This window comes from Astatotilapia calliptera, chromosome 15, assembly GCF_964374335.1.
Source record: "Astatotilapia calliptera chromosome 15, fAstCal68.1, whole genome shotgun sequence".
In the NCBI taxonomy this organism is placed as follows: Eukaryota; Metazoa; Chordata; class Actinopteri; order Cichliformes; family Cichlidae; genus Astatotilapia; species Astatotilapia calliptera.
The window spans coordinates 36,910,476-36,935,761 of record NC_137436.1 but is presented as its reverse complement, the minus strand read 5'-3'; the positions used below and the strand labels follow the sequence as shown (position 1 = coordinate 36,935,761).

The 25,286-nt window shown below is 40.3% G+C and overlaps 1 protein-coding gene and 1 long non-coding RNA gene across 2 annotated transcripts in view; one reads left to right on the top strand and one right to left on the bottom strand.

Moving 5' to 3' along the window:
• Window positions 1-439: 439 nt before the first annotated feature.
• Window positions 440-7,114, bottom strand: LOC113037154 (uncharacterized). Its single transcript, XR_003274588.2, has 3 exons — window positions 6,990-7,114; window positions 5,112-5,160; window positions 440-849 (listed from the first exon to the last, which is right to left on the bottom strand). It is a non-coding gene; the product is annotated as an uncharacterized LOC113037154 (long non-coding RNA).
• Window positions 7,115-7,245: 131 nt separating this feature from the next.
• Window positions 7,246-25,286, top strand: part of nr5a2 (nuclear receptor subfamily 5, group A, member 2) — a 73,907-nt gene continuing 55,866 nt past the window's right edge. Inside the window, exons 1-4 of the mRNA XM_026193904.2 lie at window positions 7,246-7,951; window positions 11,106-11,224; window positions 14,852-14,993; window positions 24,169-24,878. Of these exons, the coding sequence (XP_026049689.1) occupies window positions 7,870-7,951; window positions 11,106-11,224; window positions 14,852-14,993; window positions 24,169-24,878 (1,053 nt within the window). The 5' untranslated portion in view covers window positions 7,246-7,869. The remainder of the gene's footprint in view (window positions 7,952-11,105; window positions 11,225-14,851; window positions 14,994-24,168; window positions 24,879-25,286) is intronic.

Genomic DNA, 25,286 nt, shown 5'->3' with positions numbered 1-25,286 from the left:
TTTTGGTTTTGAGCATTTAAACCTACAGGCTAATTTAAACAGGGTTAAAATCAGAAATATAGAGGCATTAATGAAGGATCTGTGATGCACTTTTTAGATGAAATTTGAAAGACATCCTGGAATCATGTGAATAACCTGTAACACTGCATTCCCTGTAGCAACGAGCATATTGATATGTATCTGTACTAATGCTGGTCTCTAGACAGGTTTATTGACACGGCAGCTTTTCTGTAGGGGAGAAATAATGCTGCCCATTCTTTATTCAACCATTGGAAGAGTCTTCCTCCTTTTAAGTGTCATTTAGAAATGAACCTTTCTATGATCTTTACATTTTTCTCATTCTGCTGTGAAAGAGTCAAAAATTCTTTCACATCGGCACACTTGTTACAGCGTGTGTTTTTGTGGGACTTTGTGTTTGAGCACATAGATGCCAGTCGTGTCAGAAAATATTCTCTTTACTTTATATCTCTTGTATTTTTTCTTTTTTGTGAAGCTATGAATAATTAAAACATCTTTGCATGTGTGTTGTGCACCTCATCTCACTTTTAAGTTCACTCAGCCTTTTGACATGGAGATAACCAAAGCCCTCAGACAATTATCAGCGTCCTTCGGCTTCAGGACGTCAGCAGAAATCTTGCAACATTGAAACATCTTTACACAAACATATGCGTGCACGCACACTCACACACACACACTCCTTTCTCCACTCAAAAGAGCCAGTCTTTGTTTGATCCCCTGTGAGGTTTATCTCCTAAGCCAAATGTCAACACTTGCTGTTGACACACTCTGTTTCCTCCATTGACTGCCTTCATCCAAAGAACTGGGGACCAGCAGGTAACAGCAGCTGACCTGGGGGCACAATAGAAAGTCAAAGGAGTACAAGACATACTGAGGAATTAGAGAATTAGACAATAAGAAACAGTGTAAGGGTATCATGCAAGAATGTAACAAACACATCATGAAATATATCTTTTTATTTTAAAAACTAAGCTTGTTGAAAAGAACTCCTTGGAGAGAAGCATATGGGGTGTTTTGATGTTTTCTTTGCATCACACACTTTTCATTTCAGTATCACTGAGCATGTAATACCACTTCAATCATTAATCTGTACTTGTACTATTATAAGTTTAATAACTATTTTTATTTGATTTGTGATTTTTAGTGTAAGAGCAATAGAATTCACACAAGAACCACAATCAAAATGTAGTTGCTACTTTTTCTAGATGTTTGATACCAGATGCTTTAAATGGTTACTGAAAGCTGAGAGAGAGTCAGCAGTGTATGTTCCCATAGAGAGTGTCTAGAAAAAGGAGTAGAATTAATCTTCTCAGCATGACTTCAATGCTCCAAAACTGTCCACATGGAAGGCTTTACGGAAATGCACACCATAGAATAAATCAGTTAAGTTATGATACGGTATCATATCCAAACTGAACTGTAGAAGTGTTTCTCTCTTTTGGTTGGTGGATAAAACCCATCGTCTTCAATCCAAAAAAAGGAAAAAAGACTCACAACACCTCATATTTCACAAATCTTTAATAATCTCTCATTTTCTTTGTTTATTTCTTGCAACCTCTTATGCAGACAAGATTTGAGACTTGCTGGTGAATTAAAAGGAGCATGTAGGAGATTAGGAGTCAAAGTTTTACCTTCAGGAATTAGACGAAGAGTAAATATCAACCTAAACTAAGCAGGATGGACACAACAGAATGATTCCCATCCTGATATAATAGGTGAATTCAATGAACTGAGGTTGGCACACCACACAAAATCTAATCAAGGCCACAAATGCAGTTATCCAACTACCTGTCTCAGGCAAAACATAAAGACCTGGGCAGCACCAGAACCTGATGTTATCCACCCATATTAAGTGAAGAAGGTTATAGCACTCCATGAATACCTCGCAGCACAAATAAGTGGTCTGCTAACAGCAGATTGGCTAATACAGGGCAGAACAATCCTGATCGTGAATGAGGATGTTTAGTGGCCTCTACACAACATGAAAGCTCAATCATGAAAGCATCATAGCAACCAGACTGAGAAAGTCCATGAGTCTAAATATGAGTACAGCTCAGAAAGACATTGGAAACAACACCAGAGGATGAAAACACCAGCCACTGCTTGATAGAGCAGTACACTAGGACTACAAGAAAGCCTACAACTCAGTGCGAGTAGAATTAAATGGTTATTTCCATTCTACCTTCTTATTATCCATTGTTGATCTGCACACAGCTGTTGTCACAAACGTCACACTCGCTTACGTCACTGTCATGACACATTCTCGCAAAAAAATCACGGTTTTAGTAACGCAGTAATTCAGCGTGCTTACGGGAAAGTAACGGTAATCTAATTACCGTTTTTGCAATAGTAATCCCTTACTTTACTTGTTACTTGAAAAAAGTAATTGGATTACAGTAAGGCATTACATGTAACGCGTTACTGCCCATCTCTCCATATGACCAGTATCTACAGCAAGAACACTGCGATGTGGACTCGGTGGCTGAATGGCAAAAAGAGGGAAGGTGATCTGGACTGAAGAGGTGGAGTTGTCTGAAGGCAAAATAGTAGACATACATGGCAGTTACAAGGGTATCCCACAGGCCAACGGGAGCCATGAAGAAGATGCAAGAAGGTCAGCTACTGCCAAATACCTAAAGAAGGTAAGGCTGGTGCTCAGAGGGTAGCTTAATAGTGGGAATAAAATCCAGGCAAACAATACATATGTCCCACTGGTCATCAAATACCCAGCTGGAATAATACGCTGGCCACAGGTGGAGACAGCTACCACCAGTGTAAAGAAACAAAAACTCGTCCCAGTGCACAGTGATCTTTACCCAAAGTTGATACCTTGAGCCTCAACAAACAACAGAAAGAGGGAAGGCGAGGATTAGTGAGTGTCACAGCGACAATTCAGGATGAAACACGGAGCATCTGTGAATACTTCCTGAGATGGCAGCTGAAGAAAAACAGTGAGGAGAACGGCAGGAAACAGTTGTGGAAGACTAAGCACCTGCATGGGAAGTGGAGTTAGAGGAAGTACCTGACACTGAGAAAAACTGCAAGTGGCCACAAAAGGCTGACCTAAAGGACAGCACCAAGGCTTTGATTATTGCAGCGCAAGATTAAGCCCAAACTTCAGATCCATAAATGCAAAACTCTACCACAGCAAACAGAGCTTGAGCTGCAAAGTGTGCAAAGGTTCCCCGGAGTACTGTCCAGCACACTGTAGCAGAATGTGAGATGCAAGCTGGGACAGCATACAATGAGAGGCACAATCAAGCGGCTGGAATAGTGTACAGAAACATCTGTGCTGTCTGTGGATTAGAAGGACCCAAGTCCTGATGGTAAACAACCCCAAAGGTGGTTAAGAACAACAGGGCTGAGGTCCTGTGGGACTCCAGGTTCTTGATAGACAAGCAGCTGCTGGCAACCCAAACAGACATAGTGGTGGTTGACAAGGAGCACAAGATCACAGTTGTGATAGATGTGGCAATCCCAGCGGACAGCAACATCTGAAAGAAGGAGCACAGGAAAACAAAGTGGTCCCAGTGGTAATGGGAACATTAGGAGCCATAACCACCAAACTGATAGATTCCAGCAGATTCCAGGCACAACATCAGAGGTCTGTTTCCTGCAGACTGCCATCCTAAGAACAGCGCAAAAACCTCAAAGCTACTGACAGCTACTTCCATAAATCATTCTCTCGTGTTTTGTTTACCTCAGTGAAGTTCTGTTTGTGAGTTGTTGCTCTGTACTTTGAGTCCTGCTGTATTTTTAGAACAAATGACTGTTTACATTACATCTTCGATACAGAAAACAGTAGCAGGTAGGGGAGAGAGGTGTGTATGTGGGTGTCTGTGTCTGGCAGTGAGTGGTGGAGGGGGTGATTTCCTGCTTATGAATAGCAAATGTGTGTTGATTATAATTTAATGATGTTAGTGTGTGTTGCTGTACATTTCCAAGGCTATTGTTATTTGATCAGAACACTTGTACACGCAGGAATACACTCATTCATGAACACAACGCGCACACAAACATGCACTCCCTCATAAAACTCACACGCAAGCTGAGACCATACAAGGTGTCAGCCCTACAAATGAAAACACGCATGCAAAAAATATGACACACAAGTGAAAGACAGACTGCATGAAGTTTTAAATTCTTTGGCACTTTTAATTACCATGCATGCATGCAAAATATCATTTTTACAGCCTGCAGTGTTGCTGCTCAAATTGTCACTGTGTGTGCTTGTGTCTGTGCCAATCAGATAAATCCAAACTTGGAACCATAACATGGGAGGTGAATAGTCCAGAGTTTGATTTGTACTTTTGTACATCATTTAATGTGTCATTTTATAACCTCAGACTGTAAACTGTAAAGTCTCAGTGTCAATAAAGTACTGCTACTTACGTATCTATCTATCTAATTAAGTTCACAGTTTCTGTGACTGTTATGATCGAACATTATTTTCTTCATGCTTCATCTTCAAAGTTTGGACCTACTCTTTTTCCTCCCTTACTTCCTTTGTGTCTCTACGTTTCTTATTAGCTTTCACCATCGCTCACTGGCTGGGCCTCTCTCTCTCTCTCTCTCTCTCCCTCTAAATAAGTTAATCATTCCAGTAGAGCTATCTTGCCACAGGTCTTATCAGTCTCTGTGTCATTTTATAACCTACCCTGCTCCCCCCTCACCCTTCAGCCCCTACTTGTCCTCTCTTGCTTGTCAACCTCTGACTCCACCCACCACTGCCCTCAAGTAACACAGTTTCAGCCAATCCCAACTCAGTACTGAGTGTGTATTGCTGATTGGTGGACCCCCATCACCACCACCACCCAGGATCCTGACAAACCTAAGAACCTAAACCTGGCCACCAACTCACTGTCTAAAATTAAAAACAAAACAAATAAAAAGACATGTTTGTGTTTGTCTGTGTGTGGATACAGAGATTACTTTGCAGGGTAACTACTTTCATTTCAAAGCTAAAGTTCTCAGTTTTATATTTTTTATATTTTTGTGTATTTGAATATATCACATCTCACTTGTTTTCCAAAGACGACTCCAGATCACTGTGTAAGGAAAACATTTCAGTTGGAAGTATAATAGAAACTTACTGTATGCCTGTGTTTATGTGTGTATGTGAGCACACATACTGTAGAGAACCTGTGAACACATGAAGTACAAGTGAACAGTGTACTGATGAAGTAGGAGCATCAGTCTGTTTACAGATTAACATTGCAGGTACAGAAAAACAAGTCCCCATAGCTTTTATTTTAGTGTGATGACTTCATTAAAGTTTATTGTAAAATTTAAGTTTGCGTTAGGATAATGATAACAACTACAAAAATACATTACATAGAGCATCCTCACAAAGACAGGACAACTCACTTATGAGAGCATTTTGGGAGAAACGGGCAATGCTCCAAAGAGGACCTGATCAGTACATATGAGCCTGTTTTGTGTGTGTGTGTGTGTGTGTGTGTGTGTGTGTGTGTGTGTGTGTGTGTGTGTGTGTGTGTGTGTGTGTGTGTGTGTGTGTGTGTGTGTGTGTGTGTGTGTGTGTGTATGTGGCGACACAGGTGATATATACATATATATATACATATATATATAATGGCAAAATGGTTGTCTATAAATCACCCAGACTTTAGCTACTCAACTCTGTAAAAAAAAAAGAAGACTACAACAGCTGTGGCTGCGCTCTGACTGTGTTTCTGGCTTTACTGTGAAATCTATTTAATTGAATTTCTAAGTATTTTACTTGGAAATTGTTGTTCCAAGTAAAATATGTTATTAGTTATATATTTATATATTAAAACAAGACGAATAATTGTCATCAGGGGGACCTCACCTTTCTGTGCTCCTTGCATTTTATGATAATGAGCAGGGGTTTTGCCCTATATTGCTATAAAAAATATTTTTCTTTCAGAGATGACAAAGTCTTAACATTACCATTAGCTGTGTGTGTGTGTGTGTGTGTGTGTGTGTGTGTGTGTGTGTGTGTGTGTGTGTGTGTGTGTGTGTGTGTGTGTGTGTGTGTGTGTGTGTGTGTGTGTGTGTGTGCCCTCTGTAACCCTTTTATGTTCGTCAGATTTGTCTGGTGATTTTCCGTGTCTCCCTCACTCATAAAAACACACCGCCGCCATTTCCACACAAACACTTTTGGCTTCATGAATGTTTTGAAGTGACGGTATTCTGCCATTCAATGATGTGGATCACTTTTATGTCAATTTTCCTCATGACTAAATTACCCACAGCAGTGATTAGGAAAGCCCCAAACAGATTTTGGAGTAGTATATACGCACCTGCGGGAAGTAAAGGTTTTGTGGCGATCCTTTATAACGGTGCTTTAAAACAATAACGTTTTCCGAGTTTAGTAACTCACTAAAAGACATGCGCAGACAACAGGAATCCAGATCGTTTCCTTAACGCGACAGAAAATAGTTTAGACTTCTACCTGATTCAAAAGTTGGATATTTCTCTGTGGTCTGCGAACTAAAATAAGTTACACAAGCTTTTTGTGATTGTGGTCGTGGGGCATTACGGGGATGCTGTAGTGTCATTCTTTTTTGCATGAATTTAATTTGAAAGGCAGTGACGTCAGATCACTAATTGATCCCCGCTCAGCCAATTACTGTTAATGATTCAGAAGCAAAGGTATAATTTATTGCATAAAGGGGGCGATTTGATTAGACAGTGAGGTCATTTCAAGCCTGAGGCCGGTGATGCTCGAGTTTTCCATGAAATTTATATGGCCTTATGGAGAATTTACAATGTCCTCACCTGTATTTTAAGATGGAGTGGTCACACACGCACACACGGGCGCAGAGACACAGAGAGAAGAAAGAAAAGCAGAAGGAAAGAGTATAATTTTGTCACAATAGTTCATCTTTTAAAGTTTGTATATATATGAAAAAATTACTTAGCATATAGGAACGCTCGCTCTCACGCTCCCTGTGCGTGCGTGTGCTAAAGCGCTCTGATCCACATACCTTGCGCTTTGTATTTGCATTCCGTGCGCCCAGACGCAGTCGGTGATCTCACTACAGTTGCATCACTTCTCTTGATTTCCTTGTTCTCCCTCCGCTTTTAAAGTCCGTCATTAACGGGATTAAATAGATGAGATTTTGGAGAGATGGAGCTGGAGAGTTTGAGGCGATGTTTCCCGGTCTTCTTTCCTGATTGGATCGGAGGAAGATGATGTCAGACGACCGCATGCGTCTCGGATTGGAGAGAGCGGAGTAAACAAAGCCGCGAGGAGGAGGAGGAGAGGTCTCCACATCTCCAGACAGTCCGACCGACTCACCGAATCCGACTTTACGCACAGGAGAGGGCGGCCCCGGCGGCTCGTGCTTGTCTGCTCAAGGCTGAAAGTTACACTGACAGTCTCACATTAATGGCTGACGCGCTTTAAAGACTTTGGAAAAGATAAAGGGAAACTTACCATCGCATTCTAATCCGGACCTTGTGCTGTTTTCTTAAGTGCAGAGTGATTCCCTAACTCTTCGCGAAAGTGCTTCTTACTTAGTTTAGAAGGAATCACTCCGTTTTCTCCTGCGTTATTTCTGAGATTTTTCCTTTCTTTGTTGCGTAAATGCGTTTTAATATTTTTTTAAATCAGTGTAGCTAAGTCAAAGCAGCGTTACACACAGGCTATGCAAGCCTGTTGTTTAGAAAAAAGTCTTAATCTGGCTTTATCGTTGGAGCATTGCCTGATAATTGGAAGTCAAAGAGAGTTATAAAGTAAGAAATAGGACGGTAGAAGTCGCTCGGGACAGTCTTTCGGGGGGTGTTTGTGCGAACGCCTGTCTCTGACGTCCAGGTGTCCCGCCGTGCGGTGCGGAGTCTCTATCTCAGGCCGGCAGTGCTGTCATGCTGCCCAAATTCGAGACTGAATCCCTGGGACTCTCTCGATCGTATGGCGAACAGGGGCACATGCCAAGGAACATGCAGGGTAAGAACTGTCATTCATTTGAATCTCGGTAGTCTGCCCGAAGCTTCCACTTCGCTGTCTTCGTGGAGCGTTTTCCGGCTGAGAGTGTACTCACTAAAATGTACATGCTTGTATTCGTTACCTTTTTTTCTTATAATGAGGAACAGTTACCGATCTGTCATACGCCAATACACGAACGCGTTGATTCCACGAACTTAGCAGGTAATTACTAGGGGGGTTTATTATTATTATTATTATTCAACATGATCTCCAAAAGGCTTCGATAATGTTCTTCCACTTCAACTTGGAAGCACTTTTTTTTAAAGTTTGGCCCGCGGTCAAACAGGTACCTACCTGTCATTCACGCTTAGAGCGAGCGGCAGCAGCGCGTAAAAAGCAAGAAACAGAGCAGAGGTATTCTGTCAATGTAACTTTTTCTTGTTTGTTTCTTCTTTTTTTTTATTTCTCTGATTTTAGAATGAAACAGATGACTTTCTCTTAGCAGAATAAGAAATATCTCAAACCTGCTCGTGGTTTTGTTTCTAAAGAAAACTGCTGTGGAAGAGTTGTTGATGTCGAAGCAAAACTGGAGTGTCTGATTAAGATTAAAATATTTGACTAAGGACAGCAAACTTTTACCCAAGAAGAAAATAATTATGAGCTAGTTTATTGATTTTACAAACGGTAAAGAAGAGCTTGGTATTGTGTGCCAACACGTAGTTTCGCAATAGCTTTCTCTCGTAGTACAGCCAAGTTGATTCTACTCTCAAATGAAATACAGCTGCAAAATAAAGTTAAACTAAATCACTACGTTTTAGATGTTGCTTTAATGCTGTAGTGTGAAATCTTTTTTGTAAGCTTTAAACTGTTGTTGTTGGAGGTTTTTATCTCACATTCGAGGAGAACTGCGTAAGGCCTTCAGATGTTCGAAATCGGTGTCATTTAAAAAAAAATGAAGAGCAAATTTTAGGACCCCTGCATTTTTTTTCAGAATGAGCATAATTATTTAAATTCCCAGTGGCATGCCGTAAAAATCTATTTTCTTGATCTTCACAGTAGGCTGCACATTAAGCAGCTACATTTTTGAAGAAATTCTGACCTCAATGGCAAGTTAAACTCATATAACCCTGATCATTTCCAGCATGTCTTTCCACGGCAGTATAACCGGACAATCAATTAGCCCGCTCTCGGTTTATAAGACATTGATAACGTATTCTCACTTTAAACAAGGAGTGGCTTGTTTGCCAGCCCTTTTACCTTTCTTCTTATTTTACCCCAACTGTTTTTTTTTTTACAGGCAGCTAAAACAAGGAAGCTCCGACTGAAATGAATTTCTTTTAGAATCACGAGGTTTTTTGTTTTGTTTTGTTTTTTTGACAATTGGAGGACGTTGGGTTTTTTGTTTTGTCTTTTGTTATTTTATGAGCAAGTGGACAGTAAATGATTGACGGTCGGGCCGATGTGTTTCTGGAGGTAATCTGCGCAGACGTTGTATGAATTCACCTGCGTCTGTCAGTTATACAACGAGGTGCTGAAATATATTCAATTTGTCTGTGCATAAAAAACACTATTTGGACTATAATTACAGGCATAACGTCGCGTCATGTGCTGTTAGAGCTCCTTAAAAGGCGAAATTCACTGTACAAAATAATGGAAACACCATAGCAATGACAATTGAAAGAAAGAAAATATTTGGATAGGATCCTGTAAAATAAATATTCATTATTGTCGGCCTCAGGACGGACACCCCTCGGATATCTTAATTTATTATTTCCTTTCCACTGCGTCATCACTTCAGAACTGCAACCAGGGCTCGGATAGTGTTTATTTTCTTTTTGAAAAGGCGTCCAAAATGCACCTGCGGTACGTCGTAAGAACAGGCCTTTAAAATCGTGTCCTTCTTGCGCTTTAACGCAGAAGAAAGTTCGAAAATCGAGCTTGCTTTGAGTTTCTGTGGAAGGAAATAAAAGAAAAGGGAAAAAACGGAGCTTGGTGGAACTTGTTGCTTCAGCTGGGATACGCTGATCCCAGCAGGGCAACGCGCTAACAAACTAGAAATCATGTTTAATTAATAGGTCTCGGAGAGAGCAGATTTTGGATTTTGAAGTCGAGCAGTACTAATAGCCCATGTAAAGACATTGGAAGGCGTAGTTGACAAAATATTTCCACTTTTACAGCCATATCCACTGTGGTTTCCTTTTTGATCCTGCCTGCTTTTTATGATTAGTGCCATAAAGACTTTTGTAACTGTTGTAAAAGTCAGCATGCCCGTTTGCTTGTAGCGCTGTCACACACAGAGACTTATGCAGGTGGGTATTTCTAACAGGGCAAAGAGGGCTAGACACCTCAGAAATAGTCGTACTTGTATGTAGACTATTAAGACCTAAATATAAAAAAAAAAGAGAGGGGGGGAGAGAAAAGGAGGAAAATCTGCAAGGAAGGTGAGGGAATTTTTATGCTTTTCCTCCTTTATTTAAAATTACATAATTAGTTATTTCCAGCGTTTGTCATTATTTTCTCTTCAGTATAAATAATGGCTAAAACTCGGTAACCAGGAAAATTATGAATTGAGAACTTTTAAAATGCAGCGCACAGCTCCACATAAAATGTGTGTACCAATATAAAGCAAATAAAATTAAATGGCCTGTAGTACTGTGGCTGATTCTTAAATAGAGAAAAATAATGTTGGTTCAAGTTGGGTTTGGATGGGGGGGGTTTCTCCCTCGCCTGCAGAGATAAGGGCTTCTCTGTGTCTTCATTTGTCTGTGGGCGGTAACATTTTCTCCTCCAATCCTTAAGTCTAATATCTCTCGATTTCCCCCAGCGATTTCACGACTCGGATACATATTGCATATGTATGAGGCTCACTTTCATGAGCTTCTTTTTATTATCATTATTATTATTTTGGCTCCTGTCTGAGACGGATGTAGAAGAGCAGAGGAAGAGGGAGTAATAAATGATCGCGTCCTCTCAGCTCTATCCAAAAGCTACTATTCGTCGTTTTTTGCTCCTCAAATTTAACCTTAAAAAAGTCTTCTAGAACTTTGAAAAATCTCATTAATTTGCCCCGCGCGATTCCGCACCCTCTTTCATCCAGGGATTTTTTGAAAAAGAGATTCCCCGGCACTGAAATAGACTTCTCTCTGTGTATGTGTCTCCGTGTGTCCTCCTCCAGCCCCTCAGTTAAAAATGATGGACTACTCATATGACGAAGACCTGGACGAGATGTGTCCCGTGTGCGGAGACAAGGTTTCAGGGTATCACTACGGACTTTTGACCTGCGAAAGCTGCAAGGTTGGTGCCCCCAATTCCCTAAATAGAAAACAAATGCTGCACGATTTAAGCAAGAAGTTGCCTATTAACATAAAGTGTGCATGGTACTGTGTGCCTGTGGTGACCTCTGATTAACTGCTTCGATGTATAAAATATTCAAGTGCACTCTTGTCTATCGTTGTGCAGTGTCATGCAATTATATATGTCCAGTTATTTGTATTAGCCTCTGAAGTCCCTGTAGGGCATCAACATGTGTCACTATGAGGCTTACACAGACTAAACTGTGGTTTTCATGAGTTTAATGCGCTCTCTGATATTATACTTCCTCTTGTGTCAGCCATTTTCCTAAATACTATGGGCTACCCACTGTGAAGAAAACTGCTTATCTGGATGGTGTCATTTCTGTCCTTCTCTCTCTTTTTTTGCATGCCAAGCATTTAAGCAGATTTTTTTTTAAAGAATGATTTGCAACAAGTGTAATATTATAGCAACATTTCAGCTCCTCACCATTAACACTGCAGGAAAACCAACAGTAAAGAGGCCAGGGGTCAAATATTGTTGTGACAGTTGATCTAACAAACTCTTCCTGTGAGTGTCAGAGGATTTTTGTAAAGTGTGGAACGGCTTGGAAAAGACACTGGAGTTCAAAAGCAGGCAAAGAGTGTTTGCAAATTATTATGTTGTTTTTTGTTGTTTTTTTTTGCAACCACCAACCACAGGAGGTGTGCGTGTGTGTGGTGGGGGGGCTTTAACCCACGAAGGAAAGCGTACAATAGAGTTTCTGTTTGCACAGGCTTGCACCCTGCTGTCTAAAACTCTCATCACAAGTTCATTAAGACCTCAACAGCACGACGTTTCCATGTGCAGGCTAATAATGAAGCCACGCAAATCAAACTGTTAAAGCTTAATTTGAGATCTATCAACAACCTATTTGTCTCCTTCTGCATCTTTCCACTGTTCCCCTCAGCAGAGCAAACAGGCATTTCCCAAGTTTTTCCCCCTCAACTAGTAAAGCTGTCAGCACAAAATTAAGCTAAGACAAATGTCTCTGTGTTAACACTATTCAGTGTAAAATTGCAGCTCCTCAGTAATGATGTGCTAGTGCACATTTCTTGCCTATGTGGTCATTATTCAAAGCAGATGTTATAGATTTTATCCCATATTATGACCTTGAAATGCTAAGCATTTGCTTGAAGGGAGCAGTCAGTGGCATCTCTGCTGCTTTTCAGGCTCAGCGAAGGCTCACGCAGGACAGCCAGTCCACACATTTTCCAGTTTGGCTGAAACACTGCCGTGCATGTATGGAAGCACACACGATGCAGATGAAGAGGTCTTTGATAAAGTGCTGTGTATGCTTGCTGAAACATTAATAATATTGATACTCACCTGAAGCTTGTCATTGATTATCTCTAAAATGAAGGCAGCCTGTCCCGTTAAAAGTATAATCACCGGTACTCGACAGATTCATTTTGACATTAAACACACTCTGTTAGATAGGCAGAGCGATCCATATCCATTGTGTCTCCTGAACAAAGCTGGATAAACAGAGCAGCTACATTGTAGTCTCGGCCTTACGTATACGACATTCTTTTTTTCTTATGCACTATCAGAATAAATAATTTCCTTTAATTTTTCTAATTTTTGTAATTTTGAAGTAATGTCATAATTTTTCTCGAGCCTGCACCACTCTCCTCTTCCACCCTTTGAGCCCCAGGAGCAAAGTTGTGAATAACGCTCGTTATCAGGGTCACATTTTTTTTGAGCTTTGCTTTGGCTTCCATATTTGAGCTGACACACACAGATACACAAATACACAAATACACAACACATACACACACACAGAAAAAGAAAGATTCCCCAACACACACACACACACACACACACACACACACACACACACACACACACACACATACAGATCCTTATCCCCAATTGATTTACCACATCCCTAAACCCACCTTTGCACTCAACAAGTGTACATGCAAACACAGACACACATCCCCCTTTATCCATGCACACAGACACTTTCAGTTCATACACACCAGCATGCGTAAAGTAAAAATGGTACCTTCTTGTTGAAGTAAAAATAAGTGAACAATGAAATGGGCTACATTAGTCAACAGCTCTTTTTGTGTTTTTTTATTTGGGGGGAGGGGGGGGGGGGGCTAGCTGTGTGAGCACAGAGGAATGACCTGAAAATGCTGAAACTACAAACAACAAATTAGAGGTCAGTGCTTAGATGCACGGCGCTCATATCAAACATTCAAAGGGATGTTTTTTTAAATTTATCAAGTGAGACAGAAAGACACAAGAAAGAAAAATGGTGTAGCAGGAGAAAAGGTCAGAGGACATCAAGCAGTGAAATACAGTGAAATTCATTTTGTTTTTCTTTCTGAGTTGCTGTTTGTATTGAAAAAGAGTAAATTGCATTTCCTGGTGTGTGTGTGTGTGTGTGTGCAGAAATACCAAGTTGACACCAAGTTAACATGAATTTTGTGAATTTTAGATACTTTTGCAGCATATACTTTCACGCTAGGAAGGATGGTTTTTTTGATTTCATGTCAATTAGTACGCAATTTATTTCGTTGGTTATTTTGTAAATTTGTCAAGGCAACAAATGTTGCTTGTAGCTGTGCAAATGAACCTCAACTTGGAGCTTTTCAGTGAGGTGTCGTCGGCTTCTCCTGACGATGTACTGTGTGTCTTTTATAGCACGCTTGAATCCACTTTGGTCCAGATATTTATAACACACACTGTGTGCTAAATGGAAAATTGGAGAGAAAGTTCTCTCTGAAGCATGGATTTCTTGGCACTGAGAAGTCGATAATCCAAAAACCGCGTGCACTGCCTTTTTTTTTTCTTTTTTTTGACAGGTCAGGCAATGCAGATTGTCAATTAAATTTGTGTCTGGTGAAATATTGATAGCCACCGGTTCTTTTTTATTTTTATTTTATTTTAAAGACCAGGTTTACGGATTCTCCTCCTAGGTTATGGATCTAGAATACGTTAATACCATCTTCCCTTCGTTTGATTTTCACTGCTGCTGCTGATAATAAATTCCATGTTGCAGGTATGAATCTCTGTAATCCCGGAACTGTGAATTATGGATATAATTTATTGGATTTTTTGGGCTCCTGCACTCATATTTTTCAATAATTAAGTGCAGAGTTGAAAAGATGCTTACTCTGTAATTCCCAGAGTCTTTTACTTGAACAGAGAATATTGAAAATATGAATGCAATTTTGACAGGAAACAAATTATAATTCCTGACTTTTATGAAGTAGTTTGCAATGCAATGAAAAGATTAGCTGTCAAGTAAAAGTATGTGAAACGGGCATATCTGCAGCATTTTTTTATTTAAAGCAAAATAAATTATTAAATGAATATAAATGAATTGTAAATACTCAGTTTTCATTAAGAGTTCAAAGTGTGTCTGCTTCATATATATCGCATCTACACATGTCTATAAAGCACCACATCAATGGGCATATAGCTTTTAAAACTTGCATGTGCGTGCGTGTGTGTGTGTGTGTGTGTGTGTATCCATTAAGTCTGTCCCTCTCCATCTGTCTGGGAGTGTGAATGGGCCAATTACCATTGCATTGCAGGGGTCAAGCGGGTTGACGTCTTAATTGGTTCTCTCCACAGGGCTTCTTCAAGCGCACCGTCCAGAACAACAAGCGTTACACATGTATAGAGAACCAGAGCTGCCAGATTGACAAGACCCAGAGAAAGCGCTGCCCATACTGCCGCTTCCAAAAGTGCCTCACCGTCGGCATGAAGCTAGAAGGTACAAAAACATATTTGTGTTACGCAGTTTAGCTTATCGACTCAACTAGAAATTACAAGCTTTGCTGATGTTTGGCTTCTGTAATTTGAATTAATTTTGGCTTAAACATGGGAAACTGTTGGGAAGCAATGTGTTCAGCGTGCATCAGCAGCGGTGCATTATGTGTAATGGTTAATAGTCTTTTCTGCATTAATCATATGTGTTGCTTGCAAAGTCTCACTCCTTAAAGTAACCAGTAACTATAGAATGAATGTGGTGGAGAAAAAAGAAATAATCTGTCTTATGTTTTCTGGACTGTATGAGGAGTAAAACAGGAGATACTCAGCTAAGATACCTCAAAATTCCTGTAGTTAAGTACTCGCAATTACATTCCACTGCTGCCTATAACAAGTCAGCATCTAAGCCACTTGAATGCACTACACAGCCTCCAGGTTTGCTTTGACCAGAAGTCCTTCAAAATTACATTTTACTCAGAATATCGATGTTTTTTATAGCACTTATACAGTACTGTTTTTTTACAACTTCATGAATAGTTTACCACATATTTAGTCTATTCTGGGGTTTTATAGTAAACACTACTCACTAAAATATGATCTCGATGTTACAGTACACATCTGCAGAAGTGGAAAAGCAGATACAGGCTGGGGGGTTTTCTTTCTTTCTTTTTTTTACATTGTGTGTGCTGCACCATATATTTTTCAAGATATGATGCCTGTTTGCAATTACTGTTTCTGAAAGTTGTGGAGGAAAAAATTATAACATCGAGCAGTTAAAATTGGAGGTTGAGTGCTTCTGGACTTGCACAGAGGTGTTTTAAAAAACCTCTACCCAAGTTCTGGTGAAATGACACGGCCAGTCTTTTTTCCATTAATTCACAGCTGAGCTGCACATTAGCTTTTGGTGGAAAGTATTCGTCCATGATCAATATGCATGTGAATAATTTCCTCCCATTGAGATATCCACTATTTAGAAGATGGTTAATATGTGCTCTGACAAAATGATTGCTCGTACGAAAGGAGAGGAATATATTTATTTAAACATTTAACGGTGAACATCTCAGTAATAGCCACTCTATACAGAGAACCTTGTAAAGTGAAGCCTTTCATTTCAAACCAGTGCCTTGAAATCCAGTATGGCTTATTAGTGTTTGTCACGGGGTCAGGGGGTGCTGGGGGTATCTGGTAGCCGTTGTGCACTTAGAGTTGCCAGACAAAGTAATAGATAAAATATTAGACTTGGCAGCAGACTGAGAATGGTAATGATGATACTTTTGGCTGGCCGTTTTGAGGCCTCTTTGTTTAATTTGAACACGGCTCAGAACCCTGGTCAAACATGCCCATTCAGAACTGACAGGACTGCAGGCAAAAAGAAGGGGAGGGTTCAGCTTTTTCAAAAATAATATTTAAAACTGCCAGTTTTCCCTCACATACATTGATGATGCATTCTCTTCTGAAATCATTACATTTGGAGTGAATAAAGGGGCCTGAAGGTCATCTTTCCATTACAGCTTTGAAAGAAAAACTACATTAAAGCCAATGGTTGCAGCTGATTTGGTCCTACAAAATTACTTCAGTATTTTTAATAAAAGCAGCCGTTCTGCTATTCATCTCGTTTCAGTTTGATATTAAGACAAAATTCTTCACCCATTTGAAATTCAAACTAAATTAAAAATCCCAAGATCCCTGAAATGATCACATGCAACTAAGCAAAGTTAATATGTTAAAGAAATAAGACCCTTAGAGGATGAAAGTATAGCAAAGACAGCCTAACTAAAATCTTTCCGGAGGCTTCTCCCTTTACCTGCCATGTGTGGTTTAATTAATTGCCGTTAATAGTGAATGGCCGCTGGGCAGAATGTCCCGGCCTGTCATTTTCCAGCTGACAAGGGTGGGGAGGGGGTAGCATTTGATTTGTTTTGCTGGCGGTAACTTTCAGCTCGGGGGCAAGACGGGCCCTGCAGCACTTTGTCAGGGGCCAGAAGCTGCAATGGGTGACTCCTGCCACAGCTGGTAAAGACCTCCCATGCAGAACGGCTGACACCCCTCACCACACACACACAAACTTTGCACACACATAGAGCTCTCACCGGTAAACACATGCATATATTCATGAGAAGCCCAAGAAAGGTGTTCAGAAGGCCACAGGCAAGAGGGAGAAGCTGTCATTTCATCTGAAAGAATGTGTACAATAGCAAAAGGAGGTTTGGGGTCATGTGCTTTGTTATTACAATCTTTTCATTCCATTACACAGCAGCTTGCAGCAACATGTGATTTCAGGGCATCAAGTGGAAACCAAATGTGAGGAAATCTTGAAAGTTGACTTAAATTGCATTTTTGGGCCCTTACTTTAGGCCGTGCAGCGTTTGAGACTAGTGTAATGGAGGTGGCACTAAAGAGGTTTGTGTGTCTGTGTGTGAGAACCCTAATCTGTTTACACAGTTAGAATAGTTTTTAGAAATTTGAATGTAACTCTGCTCTATGTTACTGCAATGCCCTTTATAGTTAACAATATGCAACCGCTTGTGTTTCACTTTATCCCCGGACTAAGAGCTCAGTCCTGACTGTTCTGACACAACAACAAAAAAACTTTACATTTCAATGACGTCAGACGGAAATAATTTAAACATTGCTGCAACACATCACATTCTCCTCCGCATGCTTTTGCTGCAGGATAAGTGATTTACCTCTGACCCAGTTTGTTCAAATTCAAGATGTTTGCTGAAACAAACACTGCCTAACTTACAGTTAGAATAACGCTTGCAGAGATTGCATTTAAATTATTAAATTAACCCCAAATTTAATCCCAACAATTAACCATCAGACTAATTTGGATGAGAGTGATCTTAACCCCAATATTTAAGCTGTGTTTCTCTTCTTCTCATTTATTAAAAGTACAGTAAATATTGTCTATTTTGTGGTCATTCAGTCAATGCATCATTTTCTTTCATTTTTGGAGGATTTTTCCTATTAAAGAACAAAAAAATGAAAGAAAAACACACAAGCAAACATGGTGACGATGGGTCGGGCACATGCTGTATAGCATGTCTAGCTGTAGTAACTCAATAAGATATCAAAAGAAAAAAGATTTGATCCATTAGAACGTCATTCACTAAAGCTGATGAAGCGTGCCCTTTCCAAACAGCTCCCACTGGCGCAATTTTCTTTTTTGCTCAGTAATACAGTAGTTGCCTTGCATCATATGCTTCACTGAACTGCTTAATATTTCCTTCAAGAATACATCAAAGACAGGGCATAACAGTTGTATTTGCGACACTAAGAGTTTAAATCAGCATTGGTTCCACTGTGTGCCGTGTAAGGAAAGAGAAGATGCATAATGTTTTGTTGTCGTCTTGATGTATTTCAACAGACACAAAGAACGCAAAGCTTAATGATGTAATACAAGTTACTGACAGTTTCCTGCACATATTAAAGCGGACAGAATATTTTTGAACTAGTAAATATAAATTAGGTTTTTGAACTGCAATTATTTTTTACATTGCAGTCCTCTGTAACATGTAAATTTATTAAGAGCCCCTCTGCTGAAATTAGCAGCACCGGCTGAGTGTTTGTATATTCTTCCTTGTATCCCTCTTGTTCCAATTTTTTATTTCCTCCCTGTCTCCATCTTCCTCGCTCTGATTTGTCTTCCATCAGCCTCCTAGTATCCGCAGTGGAAGCCGGGGAGCTGTCCCATTACTTATGCATAGGTATCATAGGTATTCATGTGTGTGCATGGGATAGGGCGCATCCAGAGCAGGGGCCGGGGCCCCGACATGACAAACAGGGTGTCAGCAAGTCTCCGCGGGACCCATTAATATGCCGGCAGCCGACAGGGATCCTCACCTACGCATGCTTAATATTCCTGTATATTAAACAACCATAAATCAGAGGATATAAGCAGCGAGGGCTGTATGTGTGATGTCTTCGAGAGTTTTAGTGGCTATGTGTAGGTGTCTGCTGAGATATTGTACTTGCTATAAAAATTCAGAGTGTGCATGTGCTTGTGTTTGTACATGTTTGAGAGGTACAGGGGGCATTGGACACTTGGGAGATGATGGTTTGGTCAGTTTTGGAATTTATGGATGATGTGTGCCTGGGTTTATGCATTTGTTGTGCTCTCAAATATTTAAAAAAAGGTGAACTCAGAATGTAAGGTCGCATTAGCCTTTTAGCCTAGCTTTGGCCCCAAAGCCTCATAGCTAACTCAGGATATCCCCTCGCTCAGACACAGTGATAAAATAAAGTTGAGTCTTAGTACATGAAGACAAAAAAGGAATTTTCCTTCCTTAAAAAAATGAAATACCAGCAAAAATATTTTAATTATTAAAAATCAAAATGAAACTTAGAAGTATTCTAACTGTACAAAATAGCAAAACAACTAAATATGGAATATTAAACAATGGGTCACTCTCTTCTAAATCTTGTAAGGATGAATACATTTGTTTAAATGAATCAGCTTCCCCGAGTTATGAGCTGTCAGAATGCAGGTAGCACAGGCTGAAGAGGAGGAGTGGCAGCAATCTTTCACTGTATTTTAATAATAAAGCAAAGACCTAGGCAGAGTTATAATTGATTGAAAAACCTCCCTTTTAGAATTGTTTCCAATTTCTCACTTTTAATCTGATTTGATGCTCAGTTCTGGTAAAATAATTATAGTGGCTGATTTTAACATTCGTTTATATGTTGAAAATATCAGCGCTCACACTGCAGCTAATTTATTATTAGACTCAACTGGCTTTTTTCAAAATGTAAATGAGTTCACTCAACATCAACTCAAAGATTAGACTTAAAGTAAAGTCTAATAGATTTAAATGGATAAAATAGATTTAATGAAGCTTTATCTTCTTCAGTGACATGTCACAACACAATGCAAAGCCGCTACTTAAACTTAACAACCATGATTAAAATTTATGGGATAATTATTTAGTTAATAATGTTGCATTGTACATGACTGGATACTGGCTCTTCTGAAAAAGGAGGCAACAAATCCATACTCTTGATGCCCGGTTATAACTCACAAATGCACATACTAAAGCAGATAACCCGTACGCTGGGGAGAAAATGGCATTTCAGTGATTCAGAAGACCTTCGTTTGGCATAGAAAACTAGTTTGTTACTCTATAAAAAAAAAAGCCCTCCATAAAGCTATGACATGTTACTGTTCATCACGGATAGTGGAAAACCCAGGTTTGTTTTCATCATTGTAGCCAGGCTGTCATAGAGTCAGACTCTGTTGAACCTAGTATTCCTTTAACTTGTACTAGTAATGACTTTGAATTTCATCACAGGTATAAATAAAAAAAATCCTATACTTGATCCAGCTAACTCAGCTTATTGTAAACCAATTTTCTTACCTTCCTCTTATAACTACTGTTGGAGCAGTTATAAAATAGCTAACTGATCATTTTCAGGGGAAGGTCTATTTAAAGAGTTTCAATAATGATTTAGAGTTCATCACAGCACAGTAACAGCACTACTAAGAGTTGTGTGGACTCATCTCTGTGGTTGTCCTGTGCAGCATTCAAACCACTGATTACAATATTTTACTCCAGAAATGACAAAGATTGCACTGTGGGTATTAAATCAATTGGGGTGCAATGGTTTGAATCTGTCTAATAGACTAATACTAATACTAATACTTTTGACATTATACATGCTTCAGTTGGGCAATATTATTAGAAAACACTGTAAACATTTTCATTGCTATGCAGATAATACCCAGCTATATCTAGCTGTGAAGTCGTATGACAAAATCAAAAAGTTACATTACAGGAATGTTTTAAAGATATAAAACCTGGATCCTCTTTAATTTTCTCCTCCTAAATTCAGACAAAATTGAGGTTATTATATATGTCCCAAATAATGTCCCAAAAATCCTTACAAGTATGGCATCTGACCGGATACTTACTCTGGATGGCCACTTTCACCACCAGTAACACTGTGAGAAATCATGGAATCATTTTTGACTAAGACATGTCATTCAGGGTGTTGGACTATCTCCTTATTATCAGATTGTTGTAAAAACTCTTTAAAAACTTTTAATCAAAAATGCTGCAGTGATAGTATGAACAGGAACAAGAAGAAGAGACTATATTTCTCTTGCTTCTCTTCATTGGCTCGTTAAATTTGAAATTAAAATCCTTCTCCTCAGACTCAAAGTAGTAAATGGTCTCGCCCCGTCAAATCTTAAAAACCTGATAGTACCATATTATTCTAATTGAGCATTTCAGACTTCAGGGTTACTTGTGGTTCCTAGAATTTCTAAAAGTAGAATGGGAGGCAGCGTGATTAGTTATGCTGCTCTAGGCTCAGGTTGCTGCTACAGGTTTCTTCCTGCTAAATGGGAGATTTTCCTTCCCACTGTTTCCAAGTGCTTATTTACAGAGGTTCCCTTGATTTTTAGGGGATTTTTTTACAGAATACTGCAGAGTCCTTGAAGCCCCTTGAAGTGATTCTTGAATATCATTAGTGCATTGGTGCAATATAAATCAACCTAAATTGAACTTTTAATGTTTTGTCTCCATATATGCATTGTCCTCTTGCATTACTCACATCTTTTTCATTTACAATCTCAGGTTTGTGCACTTCTCTTTATTTTTGCCTCCGCCTTTATATCACCCAAATATTTGTCACATTTCCATACAACTCCTGTCAACCTCTGTCAATCAAGCTACGTGTGCAGTACATGCACCTTGTTATTTTTGTTATTGTATTTTTGTTCTTGCTTGCTTTTTTGTAGGCGGTTGTCATTGTCTTATGTAATATTCAGTTACACAAGTCTATGCCTCTAAAATCAGAAACAACACAAACATCCCTTACCTGACAACGCTGCCAATAAGTTTAAGTTTCAGTCTGCAACAGTCTGCAAAGTTTTTGTTAAAAGGAAATTCAGTTACTGTTGGAAATTTCAGTTTTTAACGGAGTGACTTTTTTCCCATGCTTTTCATCCTTTAAACTTACAGCATCATAAGATTTGTTTTTCATCATAGGCTGAGTCTGTGCAGCATCCAACCCTTTAACATTTCTCCACCTCACTCACACCCATTCATCCTCTACCCCAATACACAGGCATGTACCATCCTCCTCCCTCCTTTCCCTCCCCCTTGTATATTAATCTGTGTTACATGAATGCAAATCACCTTGTTTAATTAGACACAAAGAGTCTGTGTGTAAGTGTGTGTGTATGTGTGTGTGGTGGCAAGACCAACACCCCCCAAACCTGATATTCATGATGTGATGTGGGTCCCTGGGTGTGGGCAGGCAAGAAAGGCAGTCGGGGCTTAATTTTGTTTTCCCAGTAGGGCCAACTATTAGTTTCTCAGCTCATTAATTACGCTGTTGTGGAGAATCATTAATAGTTAAAGTTGCTCCAAAATAATGTATAATGGATACATTTGACATGGCTCCTGAGTTCTTCTTCTTTTTTTTTTCTTTTGATGTATAATCAATTTTTGAAGGGTCATGATAATCCCTGAGCCTGGCTGAGTGGGCACTGCATGGGGTTGACCTCAAGCGTGTTAAGACATGATTGTGTGAACGTTTGCATGTAAAATCAAGTCGCCGAGATGACAGTCGCCAAGTTGACTGTCTAGCGTGCCCCCCGTCTCTTTATGCGATTCTGTGTCTGATGTTTTCTATGTTCAGGACTCTGTGTTTGCACGTGTTTTCTGCGTGTGAGTGTACGAAACGGTGATGCACACAAGCGGCATGTGGTTGTGTGAGTGTGTGCGTCTGGCCTTTCGGCTCCTCTCGCTCAGATCAGTGACAGGCACTTTTCGTGACGGAGGTCATTAAAATCACTCCCAAGGCAGCTCGGTGTCCGTGTGAGTGTGTGTCTATTCATGTATGCCTTTGTGCGGGTATCTGCCCATCTTAACCCCGAACTTCAATCCCCCACCACACCCTCTCAACACCCCCTCTTCAATTTTCTTCTTCTGTTCTTTCATTCATCCGTCAAGACATCGAGAGTCAGAGTGGATCGAGGCTGACTGGCTAAGATAGCTGATTACTCAGTGTGTATGAGCAGGTCAAATATATGTGCATTCATTAGCATATTCTTTTTGTATATGTGAAATTCTTTAAAAGAAAGAAGACCTTTAAGTCTACAATAAAACCCAAGTTGATATTCTGAAATATTGGTGTTAGTGAGTGTTTTTCTGCTGCATAGTGTCCCAGAAGTCCGTTAGCTGGTTGCACACTGGGCTACGAGAGCCTCGTCAGAGTAAGAGGTAATTAAGTATGAATAATTAACACCAGCGCCCCCCAACTGAGAGACAGCAGAGCGGCTTCCCCATGGCAGCAGTTCGACAGATCACACATGGCCCTCGTAGCGGTCCACTGTGTGCCCAGTTCGTTCATTATAAATACCCACAGCACAGACTCGTTGTGATCCTCGCCACAGGATGCTGCACCGAGGGGGGAGACAGGGGGCATCATGGGTATGTTTGTTTCACCAGAATAAAGAGACACAATGTACTTATTGTCAGGCTTTTAAGCTTTTGTTTTTTTGTGGGAGTTTTGTTAAAAAGAAAAAAGATTCTGGTAATTGACCGTGGTATTTTAATGGTTTTTGGAACTTCATATTCAGATACATTTTTAAAACATGTATTTTGGAAAGAGAGCTGGCGTATCCTGTGAGATTATACCCACATCTAGCTGTTGAGGTGAATAGTTTCTGTATGGCAGACCGAGACAGCCAGCTGCACAGCGATAATTCTGCAGAGTGTTTCATAGAGTTTCTAGTCAATGAGTAACATTGCTATCTGTGAGCTCTGTGGGGTTTAAGAGTCAATGGGTAAATGTCAAGTGCAATCATCACAGGAAAACTTTTGCCCTACATACAAGTTACATATGAAAAGTTCATATCCAAACATCATAATTACTTTTACAGTCTGGAACGGTACTCTAAAGGCTTTTTCTACTTACAAGCACATGTGAGGTTATCAGGCATGTAATCTTTAGCAGACTATTGTCTCTTTGGATTATGAATCTCTTTGTTGAATGGATTCATCATTCTGGATGAAATAACTTTTGGATGAACATGTGAAAAATATTTAGGATTGCATATACTAACTGCTTATTCTATGAAACCTCTTTAAGAACTATAACTGTGAACTTTAAATGCAGCTGACTGTATGTTCCTTTTTTGTCTTCTTTTTCATCTCTCTGCCCGTCAGCTGTGCGAGCGGATCGCATGCGGGGCGGTCGCAACAAGTTCGGCCCAATGTACAAACGTGACCGAGCCCTCAAGCAGCAAAAGAAGGCGCTGATTCGAGCCAACGGCCTAAAGATTGAGGCCATGAGCCAGGTGATGCAGGCCGTACCCACTGACCTCACTATCTCTTCAGCCATCCAGAACATCCACTCTGCAGCCTCCAAGGGCCTTCCACTGAGCCACCACGCTGGCCACCACACCAGTCACCACCACCACCACCACCACCACCACGGCACAGCCCTTCCCCCAACAGACTACGACCGCAGCCCATTTGTCACTTCGCCAGTAAGCATGGCAATGCCACCACATGCCGGCAGCCTGCAGGGCTACCAGGCAGCCTACGGACACTTCCAGGGCACTCGCACCATCAAGTCTGAGTACCCAGACCCATACACCAGCTCACCAGAATCCATCATGGGCTATGCCTACGTTGACGCCTACCAGTCGGGCTCACCACCCAGCTTCCCACACCTGATTGTAGAGTTGCTTAAATGTGAGCCAGATGAGCCGCAGGTTCAGGCCAAGATCCTAGCCTATCTACAGCAGGAGCAGGCGAGCCGGGGCAAACACGAGAAGCTCAATACCTTTGGCCTGATGTGCAAGATGGCCGACCAAACACTCTTCTCCATCGTGGAGTGGGCACGCAGCAGCATTTTCTTCCGAGAACTCAAGGTATGTGCGCACAAGTCTTTAAAATATGTTTACATTTGAATGTGAGAATCTGTTTACTCTACATAAATTGAATTATTAGCCAACACTGGTTTTCATAGTTTGGCCCATCATTTTGATCAGTTATGACAGCATACTGTTTAAGCTTTAATTCCATCTGCAGTAAGTCTTCATGCCTTTAATAAATTATCCTGCATTTCTTTCCACTGCTAAATCTTTCACCATGTTGCCATTCATAATTGACAATACTTTACCCAGTTCACAAACATGTGCTTAATCCTTTATCTTCAGCAGACCTTTAATCTCCCTTTTAATGCCACGGAGCACGCTAACACTGAGTGCACAAGGCTGTGGGGGGCAGTGGCAGGTCTGTCCATTGCTGCCACTGCTGCGTGTCCCATTGCCTGATCA